General features: G+C 38.7%; 1 protein-coding gene across 1 annotated transcript in view; it reads right to left on the bottom strand.

The window, feature by feature from the left end:
* Window positions 1-222: 222 nt before the first annotated feature.
* Window positions 223-12,000, bottom strand: part of LOC138223909 (uncharacterized) — a 235,954-nt gene continuing 224,176 nt past the window's right edge. Inside the window, exons 10-11 of the mRNA XM_069180089.1 lie at window positions 2,779-2,952; window positions 223-588 (exon numbers count right to left, since the gene is read on the bottom strand). Of these exons, the coding sequence (XP_069036190.1) occupies window positions 573-588; window positions 2,779-2,952 (190 nt within the window). The 3' untranslated portion in view covers window positions 223-572. The remainder of the gene's footprint in view (window positions 589-2,778; window positions 2,953-12,000) is intronic.

Raw genomic sequence — 12,000 nt, 5'->3', positions numbered from 1 at the left:
ATGGGCACAAAGCAGAGTAAATCTGGATGGGACACGACTGTGGGAGGAAACCGGAGCAGCTGGAGGAAACCCATGTAAACACAAAGAGAATATAAAAACCTCACACAGATAGCATCCTGAAACTCAATCCAGGGTCCCAGTGCTGTTGGGCAGCAATACTAACCAGTGTGCTACCATGCTGTCTTCCTAGGAATTAACTGCACAAAATAAAAAACTTACATGTACTGTATGCAAAATCCAATTTTATTAAGACAAAATGTGCATAACAAACCAACAGAACTAATTATATATTTAAGACAATCTTTTTTAATTCTAGAGATTAGAAACAAACTCATACTCATCCAATTACACACTGTCCAGACCCAGAGCAGGAGAGAGACCTGTCTCTACCTTCCACATATACTAGAGCACAATGGAAACACAGTCCTTCACACAGTCTGCTCAGAGGGGTTTGATCAGCAGGTCTGCAGACTGTGGTGTTTGATGAACATCTGGAGGAGCTTGTTCTGTCTCTTTAAAGATAAGGAATTCTGCCACCTTGCTCCACTAAGGAATCTTCTTCAATGTTAGGCTTATATCCGCCCGGTTCTGTAAGAACAAAAATCACAATGAATGGATCTAAAAATTGAACTGTTGCAGATTGTCATTGTTTTATTATTATTATTCATAATTATTCATTATTATTATTCATTTAAGAATTTGTGCATGACAGTGTTTATGGCTTTTTATTACACGGAAGGCCAAATTATAAAAACTAAACTAGATGATCACATACATGGAAAAGTCAACAGGGATTTAGAGAAGGTAGGTCTTACATAACCAAGCTTGGTGATATGATACCGTGTATTTACATTTTCAGAAGATTTTTAATAAAGTTCAATATAAAATATTAATTCATAAAATACAGGCAAAGAGAATGTGTGTTTGTATTGAGAATTATTTAATAAATAGAGAAAGGAAATAAGATAAGAGTCAAACTGCAGTGATGTAATTATTGGAGTACAACAGAGATCTGTACTAGGACCACTGCTCTTCTTAATTTATACCAATGAGCTCTTCATGATACCAAATTAGTTGGATTAGCAAACACTGTGGAATCATCAAACAAATTTATAAAATATTAGATAGAAATTAATGGACAAACACCTGGCAGATTATGTTTGATTATGTTTTTTTGTTGTTATATTTGGCAGATACCTTTATGAAGAGAATGATTGAGCCAGATGGACAACAGACAAGAGAAAGAAAGGAACAAAGTAAAAGATGAACAAGAGAGTGAGGAGCAGGATTAAACATGTCAGACAAGGAAATGAGAGGGGAAGCTTTTCTTACAAGATCAAGTATCTTATATTTCTCATCACAGTTTTATTACTGGGCAAGGTGAGACACACTGAGATGAGGAGGACTTTAGAAAGATGTGTCTGAGTGTGTAGCCCTGTGTGGAACTAAATCCCACTTGCTCCCAATCAAAATCATGACCCCACCTGCATTATTGATCCACACCATCTAAAAGGGGAACTGCAGTCCCAAATTCTTAGACTGGGTTTTAAATATCCGATTCAAAATAAACTGATATCTCAAAATTTCTAATTTCAAATTAAGTACACAATCATGAACTCTGTGGAAGTACTGCATGGTTGCCATGTTGTCGAAGGCAGATGAGAATCAGCTGGTCTCACCAAGGGCGAGAGCAAGATTTTGGGCAAATTGTGCCATAAACCCAGCCCTTCCTGCTCACTAGTCGCTGCAAGTGAACAAGAAATTAAATGAAAATAAATATGAGTGTGTTTTAGTTGATTAGCAGGTTTCCTTTTTTGCAATACTTAAAAGAATCTAAAATATGTTGTCTTGTATGTGTCAGTCTCATTAAAATATTTAGAATTAACATAGTAGCAAAATTTACTTGGTCTAAAGCATGCCTCATTCTGAATCACAGACAATGATGGCAATATGGCACTACACATACATTGACACTTCATCTGTTTTGTGATATAAATTGGAGATTGTTATGATACGGTATCTTGTACTTGGTAGTTTCCTTATGATTTGAAATGCACTCATCATTGCAGATTCATTATAATCCCAAAATGTAAAAAAAGCATCACAGTTCCACTTTAATATACAGATCCGGCCATTAAAAAGCACAGAGTATGCTGCGTCAAAACGCGGTGGGCGTGGCGCATCATACTGCATGCAAATTAAAATATGATAATAGCATCCGGAAGAACCTTGAGATAAACAAATTGATAAATATTGCAAATCGAACTCACTTCCATAGCTACTTCCTTTCAGATGTATATAAAATATTAGAAAAAAGGGAGGAATATAAGAGATAAGGGTAAGATTCAAATGGAAAGGGAGGCTGGCACTCCCATAGCAAATGAAGAATCTAAAAACATTAAAATCTGCATAAATCCACTAATTCACCTTCCTGGAGAGAATCACTAGAAACTGGTTAAAGCTGGACAGACCTAGTGTTCAAATCTAGAATAACTTTCAAGAAGAAAATTACCTACAGAATTAAAAATCTACAACATATACAGTATATATTTTAAAAAATGGGAAAGGTTGTGTTTTGAGCCTCTCAGTAATCATATGTTTACAAAGAGCCCAAAGACAAGAACGTGTATAAAATTAGACAAAAATTACTTTTATATGTCACCCTTTTTTTTTTGTATTTTCTAGGTGTTACATTTTGATGCATGTAAAAAATGGAATGCTGTGAGTCTTAACATATCTAAATAAAACAATAAAAATAAATCACCAGTGTTCACTTACTTCAGTGTTGTTAATTTACAGTTGGGATCCCTCTGAGCTGCAGACAGCAGTTTCACTCCTGAATCCCCCAGGTTATTGTTTCTCAGATCCAGCTCTGTCAGACTGGAGTGTTGAGACTGAAGAGCAGAGGCCAGATCTTCACAACATCTCTCTGTTAGTTCACAGCTCCTCATCCTGCAGACAAAAAGACAGGAGCACAGCTGAACATCTGCACAGCTCATCCACATCTTTCTTACCAAGTCTTCACTCCAACACCCAGCTCAGCAGTAATATACAACATCATGTCATTATCATCTCAGAGAGCCCATGGATGGGGATGATGAAGATAACTGCTGCTTCAAATTTTGGGTTCCAGAAGGAAGAAGAAAGATTAGAAAAAACTGTCAGGAAGGGAGACAGTGGGAAACAGGGAGACACACGGAGCTACAATGGTTGGAATAGGGAAATAGAATAAGAGACTTTGACTTTTAGCCATAATAGAAATTGCTTCACATTTTATGGCGTTTTGTTAAAGTTATAGCTTTGGTTGTTATTCTTCACATGGTTGAATTCATACAAAATGTAAATTAACAACACTGAGTAAGAGACTGGAGATTTTGATTGTTATTTGTAGATGTGTTGAGGAAAACAACATTCTCTTTTGAAGAAAATAAACAATTTAAACAAAAACAACCAAGGTTATAACTATAACAACACATAATCAAAATGTGAAGCAATAAACAATCTCAATCATAATTTGGCAGAGGAATCGACCGTGTGACTGAATCCACTTTGAGTCATGAAACTGAACTTCAGTACAAAACAGCAGGTCAAGAGAGAGCAAGTCTGTATGAACCAGAATTCTGCCTCAGACTTTGTCTGCAACAGGGGAAATCTTTAGACTTGGGATCCATCTGTACATTTCACTTGAATACCATTAATATTAATACAGTTGGACTCCATTGTTAATAGAGTACTGTACATTAGTTCTGTTAAAATTACTATTATAATGTGTGAGAGAGAGTCAATTATGTTTGAAAAAACAAATCAACTTTATTAGGGAGGCAGAGGTGCACATTTGTATTCCAATTGGGAGGGGAAAGGCAAAGAAAAGACCCCCCCCCTCCCGACAAACTAACTGACTAAAAAAAAACAACCTAGATAGGCTAAAACTGGAAAGGTGGTCGTACCTAACAATGAGGCCATATAGTACAAAAAAAAGTCTTCCGCGTCCTACTCATATCTACATTAACCAAACCGAAAGCATAAAAGAAAAGCACACAACATGTCTTTCCCCCATCCCCATAACACACCACTCAACTAACTTCATTCACCGTCTACGATCTCTCAGTATTCCCCCTTTTGCAGTCTCATTTTCCCCTTTTAAATGCTTATTCCACATTTGCTTAATACAGTATCTTAATTGGCAGCACCCAAAAAATAGAGAAAACAATTAGGGAAAAAAATAACTCTGCAACTGAGGACCATAACAACCATTGATATAGATTCCAGGTTAGTTAGAAAACTAACCACATTTCTCCATGATACTGTGACGTCACAGTGGGAGTGACCCCCACAAACAGGCGTGTCCACCACTCCAGACACACCCCTCACAGCCTGCTGGAGAATGTTTTCACATTTTTTGCAACCACTCTCCTTCAAGAATGGTGATGTGCTCACTCCCTATTCATGGCACCAGAGCATGGGGTACACATCCTCAGAGACCTCTGGGTCCCTGGCTCACAGACTCTCAGGCCCTGAGTCTCCAGCTCACTGACTCCACTGGCCTTTCTATCTGATGTCCTCTGAGATCATAATGTAGGTCCCTCACCGAGCCAAGCCCTTCTGTCGCAGATTCCTGGACTCACTGATCCTCACCTCTCACACGCCCTCCGGCTGGTCCCTTTCAGGGACATGGCACCCTCTGCTCCGAGTCACCACAAGCAGCTTCCTGCTCTTTCCCTGATCTGGAGCCTCCTGCTCCCACATGACAGTCACTGGTCCCCTCACGGCCAGTCAGCGCTCCGACTTCCAGGTCCACCTCCAGCCTCTGACATCCTCACTTGAAGCCACCAGACTAAGTCTCACACACACAGTCTCCAGAGACTCACTCCCGCACTCAGACCTCTCACATTAACAACCCCGAGTCTCTCTTCATCACATCCCACTTGTGCTGAGACTCAACACACTTTCTGTTATAAAAAACAAATACACAACCTCCCTGGCTCCTCACTCTGATGCCACTCTGTGTATACGCTGCACAGGTCTGGCTTGTCAGTGTCACTGCCAGTAGCTCGCTGATAATAATAATGGACATTTTCATAATTTTATTTTTATTTTATTTTTTATTTTGAAAGGCTAAGAAAACCTTGTCAATTCAGTAACATCACCAATTGTACTGATGGAAATACAAATCAAGGCTACTAAGTTTACAGAAAAAGTGAGAGAGGTTTGTGACAGCTGTGATGTATGAAAGGAGGGTGTGTGCTATGCCTACTTATTGCTCATACATTTCAGGTACCTCAAACTTCTCAAAAAGGCCACATATTGGAAGAAATTGTGGACTACAAAGAAAAAAAAAGTGGATTGCAAACTCTGATCTATAAGACATTTATAACTGAGCTGCCAGAAGATAACATCTCTTTTACTATTTGCTTATAAAACTATGACTGTGTGTCTATAACTGCCCATAAGTATCTGTATAATTTTAGATTTTGAAAAGGTTTTGAGACCCTTGGACCTGGGTTTATAAAACCTTCATGCAGAATGTGCTGTCTTTGTTCCCCCAGTTTCAGTAGAAGACACTGGAGTAGCACTGGAAAAGCACTGGAAAATATCTGGGTATTTTCATGAGCTACAACTTTAGAAAATTGACGTTTAAAGAATGACAATTAAACCACATTGTTTTGTACCCAATTACAGTGTGGTGCCTAGTGGAAAGACATATTAAAATCAGACTACATGGGGCTCACACTGTCCACTTTTTCATAAAAACTTGTATTTTGCAATTGTTAGGGATAATATACAAAATTTTTCATTCTTTGTTACTTCCCTCTGCTGTGTGTTTTTATGGGGTTACCTGGGACATGGAGCTCTGGGTCACCCCTTATGTAAGATAACAGATGCAGGGGACACAGCTTAGTGAATAGTGTCCTAATGTTACTCTTTGTTACTTGGATCCTGATATAAATCCTTAAGGATCTATAACAGCTGGAAATTGATGCGTCTCTCATGGATACACTTCTCATTGGACACTATTTGGAATGATCTAAATTTTGCTTTGAGAAATCCCAATCACCAGTTGATCCTTTTTAACTTAATTCCTAGGACACATCTATTGTCTCAGAGTCAGTTTCAATGCATATTACTGATTCCCCAAAGTGCACACTGTGTTCCCAGGGAGTCACAGGCACATTCTCTCCTATAGTATGGGAAAGCACTGATATTTTAGAGTTTTAAAGTTTTGGGGAAAGGTGTGTGCAACACTGTCCACACTGTTGAAGCAGAGTGCTCCTCACTCCCCTCTGGTCTTATTGCTGAATAACCACTTCTACTGTATACTGACTGAGCAGCACTACAGAAAAGGGTCTAGCTGGCATTACTGCTGTGAAGACAGTGATTGAGACAGATGGAGAACAGACAAGAGAAAGAAAGAGACAAAGTTAAATAGGAACAAGAGAGTGAGGAGCAGGTTTAAACCTGGGAGACACGGAAATGAGAGGGGAAGCTTTTCTTACAAGATCAGGCATCTTATATCTCTCATCACAGTTTTATTACGGGGAAGGTGAGACACAGTGGGATGAAGAAGACTGTAGAAAGATGTGTCTGAATATAGAGCACTGAGTGGAACTTTTCTTTCTATTTAATTCCCACTTGCTCCTAATCAAAATCATGACCCCACCTGCAATATTGATCCACACCTCACTCAGAGGTCCCAAGCTCTCAGACAGGGTTTTAACTCATGGTATCAAAGTAGTATTGCAAAATTCTGCAAATTTCAGTTCAAAATCATGAACTAAGTGAAAGTACTGCATGGTTGCCATGTTGGAGAAGGAAGACGAGAATCTGCTGATCTCACCCCTGGCGAGAGCAAGAGTTTGCGAGGATTGTGATATAAAACTGGCCCTTCCTGCTCACTAGTCGATGTAAGCGACCAAGAAGCCAAAACTTGAAAATAAATATGAGTGTGTTTTAGTTGGTTGGCAGATTGTTCTTTTTTTCAATACTGTATGGCCTGTTTGCTGTGAAGATTAAAGATCTCTCCAAGCCCACTGTTTCTCATTTCACCTCTGACGGCCACGATCACTCCTATCTCTCTGTCTGTGTTCTCAAAGACGGTTTTCCGAACTCATACATCAGAAAGACTACCGAAACCAAAATGATTCTGCAGCTAGGATCACACCTTCTCCCCTCTCTTTATGACAGACTACTGTTCTTTTAAATTTTCTCCATTCATTGGAAGTTTCATCTCACACCTCTCTACACCCATTCTGACTTCACACCTCTTGATTGGCCTCTCTTTCTGTCCCCTGCTGCCGCCTCTCACTCCTCCTCCCTCCCAGCCTTTGTTCTCCTGCTACATTACCTTTGCCTACTGCCATGTCTCTCTCACACCTGAAGAAGGCTCCACGGCCGAAACATTGTGTTCTCTTTCTTCTGTTTTTCAGCATGGAATAAACCTGTTACTGTGACTATATATTATGTCCTTGGAAAGATTGGACATGCTGACATAACACTGATGAAAGAGTACATACAGTATACACGTACACTACACTACGGACAGTATATGTACGTGGTGTAAGTGTAAATGAAGAAGGACACATCTTAATGTGCAAAGTTATTGGCAGGTGATGTTACAGGAATACCGATAATTATTTGAAGAGGATTCAATCTAATAGACTCTTAGACTTATGGAGAACAGTAAACCCTAATGTTGAAGACTTGTCATGTTATTCTACATCATGTGGAAAGCTTTCTAGCAGGATGTGACACAACTGAGGCTCCAGCATCTGCTGCACACTAAAACATAAATTAATTTTAATCAGAATTAATCAGGTTATTTTTTACAACTTACAAGTCACCTCCAATATTTTCTAAAACAAACCATAAGACTGGAACAGACAAAAAGTTTTCTTTCACTGTAGTACAGCATTTTTACTACAGATGCCGTTACCATAAACCTATAATAACAATGATCTCAAACACCAAAATGCAACCTAAAAATCAAAAGCTGATGAAAACATATAAAATTAGACAATAATTAATAAGAATTGCTTACACTTATATCACTTTTCTGGACACTCCACTCAAAGCTCTTTACAGATAATGGGGATCCCCTTCACCACCACCAATATACAACCTCCATCTGGATGATGCACCAGTACGCTCACAACACACCAGCTCTCAGTGAGGAGGAGAACAGGGTGATGAAGCCAATTCATAGATGGGGAGTATTAGGAGGCTATGATGGGTAAAGGCCAATGGGAAATTAACCCTAAGTAACAGTAACAACCCTACTCTTTTCTAGAAACACCCTGGTATTTTAATGACCACAGACAGACCTCCGTTTTAAGTCTCATTCAAAGGATAGAGCCTGTTTACAGTATATCCTTTCCCCATCACTATCAGTCTCCCCATCACTATACTGGGGCATTAAAATACATACAGATTGTGGGGTGAGCGCACCCTACTGGCTCCACTAACAGCAACCTTAGTTTTTTTCAGGAGGTCTCCCATCCAGGTACTGGATAGGCTCACACCCGCTGAGCTTCAGTGAGCTGCCAGTTGTGATTTGCAGGGTTATATGGCTGCTGGCATATTCACTGGCACAATCACAGCCATAGATGTTATGTGCACTGAGAAACAGGTTACATGCCTGCTAAACCACTGGGTCAATGGAAACCAAAAGAGTACCCTTTTGGTTTGGCTGACCACTACGACCAAGTCTGAAAAAAGTCTGAAAAAAGGGGATCTAATTGGTTCAAATTGCTGTCATTCATTATTGACCATTTAGAGCCCTAGGAGACATCACTGCCTCTGTAACATGACTCAGGAAAGAAAAACAAAACCTCAGCAACCGGTTTGTTTACTTAGCAACCAGGGGTCATCTATTGTCAACAACTCACCCCTGCTGATAAGCTGGCAGTGAAAATCAATTAAAACTCCTCAAGCACTGCCCAGAGGATTAGTTCAAGTTCACGTTTATTTGAACAGTATACAAATAAATATTTTCATATTTTTGAATAATAATTCTGGATATGTGACCATTATCATTCCAGGTCCTGTATTCACAAAAATTAAGTAACTTTATTTATATTTTCAAATTTGTCTTGATGTTTTATCCAAGCTAGTACACATATGGTAACATCTACAAGCATTTTCAGCTGTCTGACAAGGCTAAAACTTGAAAATGTGATCTTTTGAAAACCAAGAAAAATGTTTTTGTTTTTTTTCATCCTGCATATTTCTACCTGGTGAGAGTACACAGTAAGACATATAGTATAAGAAATCTAAAACTTCTACTGTATACTGTATAGTTCTACTGTATAATTACATTTTGTAATTGCAGAGTTATTATAAACAATTTGAGAGGACATCATTCCAGGTGGAAATTGACTATTTGGCTAAACTAAATTGTATCTTCAAACACAAAAACCGAAATGAAAAAAACGTGGATCCAGAAAAAGCATTTGATAGGGTATTACAGCCTTTTGTATTTAAAACTTGTAGGTTTTCACAATGTTTTTTTTTATATACAACCAAAAGCACAAGAACAGGCTAATAGTATTCTGTCAGAGAGCTTAAACACAAGACAACACAAGGATACAGAGGGAGGTGATATAGCAGGAAGAACACACAATCAGGCTCTTTATAAAAATGAGATGTTATTATATACAGCCGAAATTCAACAACTTTTCCTGTTCTCACAGATGTTATCACAGACTACAGCAACTTGTCAGAATAGGGATTAATTCTGAAGCAATGTTAGTGGGGAATCTATATCCCTGGAGGTCAAAAACAAATTTAATTTCCAATAGGATTGGGATAAGATAAGATGTTAAGCACTTTCAATACCCAGAAACCTAGAGAACACATTAAAATGTAACTAAGAGGTGCTAGAAAATCAGCTCAAGCAAGACTTCAATAGATGGAAACTGCTGCCTGTCTCATTCTTGAGAAGGATGAAGACAGCAAGAATGAAGGTACTTCCAGGATTTCTGTCTTGTTCCAGACCTTCCTTATGCGTCTCAATGACCATTACTAAAACATCTGTTTTATGTGGTTTAAAGTCAGGGTCCCATGCTATTGTGACCATCACAGTTCCGTACGGGCTCGTGCCCTCTGCCACTCCACCCCACCAGTTCGTCCTGCAAGACTTGGGGCGCAAAGCCGGGTCTCCGGCGTAACGCAACAGAGAACCAGCCACATGAGCTAAAGGAGACCTCCCTCAGCCCAGGCGGCTGAGGTCCCTGCTACGCGCAGGGAGGGCAATGATGTCACCATGTTCAAACTAGCTCCACTACACTATTTCTATAAACCCATCAAAATTACTATTTCTTTCTTTTTTTTTCTTTTCTATGTGATTACTGTATTTAAATTGCAGAATTTATTTTCAGAATGCATTGCTTTGTTCTGCTGTAAGCAAGCAGGGCAGGCAGGCAAAAGTGAAACTAGAGATGCAATCGAAAAGGCAGGGGTTGAGCTGAGAGGAACTGATTAAAGCACGAGGGAGAGTCTGAAGGAGAGTCTTTAACATGCAGGGTTCAAAGCACAGGAATCAGTCCAAGATGTGGTCAAACAGGCAAAGTCAAAGTACAGAGACAGAGGAGAAAACACTGGGGAAATTCAAAGCTTAGAAGAAGTAAATGAGACTCTAAGATAAGAGATTAAAAAATTGATAAATTTTGCATACCTAACTTATTTCCACAGCTACACGCTTTCAGATGTGTATAAAATATCAGAATATACAGGAGGAATACAAGAGTAAGACACAGGTGAAAAAAGGAGGTTGGCACTTCCAATTGAAGAATCTAATACCATTCAAATCTGCATAAATCCAGCAATTCCCATTCATGGAGAGAATATGAGCAAAACGTTCATATTAAATATTGAAAGAAACACCAATTACAAACAAAATATTATAAATTTGGAATCACAAATTGTTGGACGAATTGCAAGGACAACCTGGCATATTATAAACACCTTTTGGTATGAAAATAAATTGGTGAAAAATTATTGAAGAAATATAAAAAAATCCTCATTAGGAGTCCTTTTATTTCTTGGTCAAACACCAGATGAACTGCCTTCAGAGAAAGGAAGATACTTGTTTAGAACTGTCAGAACTGCAGCCATAAAATAAATCACTAGAAACTGGTTAAAGCTGGAAAGAACTTGTGTTCAAATGAAGAAGGACTCTGTGAATGAAATCTCATGAAGAATATTACTCACAGAATTATAAATCAACAACAACATACTGTATACACATGTAAAAAAGATGGGCGAAATGGGAAAGATTGTATGTCGAGTCTCTCAGTAATGAGATATTAACAAAGAAGCCACAAACAAGAACTTGTATAAAATTGCACAGCAGTTTTTTGTCTTCCTAGATGCCCCCCTTCTTTTTTGTTCCTTACTTCCTATTTATTTCTTTTCTAATGCATGGGAAAAACGGAATGTTGTGTGTCTCAGGATACCTAAATAAAACAATAAAAAACTAAGAAATCACCAGTGTTCACTTACCTCAGTGTTGTTAATTTACAGTTTGGATCCCTCAGAGCTGCAGACAACAGTTTCACTCCTGAATCCCCCAGGTTATTGAAACTCAGATACAGTTCTCTCAGACTGGAGTATTGAGACTGAAGAGCAGAGGCCAGATCTTCACAGCATCTCTCTGTTAGTTTACAGCTCCACATCCTGCAGACAAAAAGACAGGAGCACAGCTGAACATCTGCACAGCTCATCCACATCTTTCTGTTTAAGTCTTCACTACAACACCCAGCTCAGCAGTAATATACAACATCATGTCATTATCATCTCAGAGTGTCCATGGAGGAGGATGAAGATAACTGCTGCTTCAAAATTTGGGGTCCAGAAGGAAGAAGAAATTCTCAGGAAGGGAGACAGTGGGAAACAGGGAGACACACAGAGTTACAATGAAAAGGAAAACAGAAAGAAAGACTTTGACTTTTAACCATAATAAAAATTGCTTCACAAATATTAGTATATTTTATTATTATGTTATCT

The sequence above is a fragment of the Lepisosteus oculatus genome, chromosome 18, assembly GCF_040954835.1.
Source record: "Lepisosteus oculatus isolate fLepOcu1 chromosome 18, fLepOcu1.hap2, whole genome shotgun sequence".
Classification (NCBI taxonomy): domain Eukaryota; kingdom Metazoa; phylum Chordata; class Actinopteri; order Semionotiformes; family Lepisosteidae; genus Lepisosteus; species Lepisosteus oculatus.
Note: the sequence above shows the minus strand (reverse complement) of the source record. Positions and strands in the feature narration are given on the sequence as shown.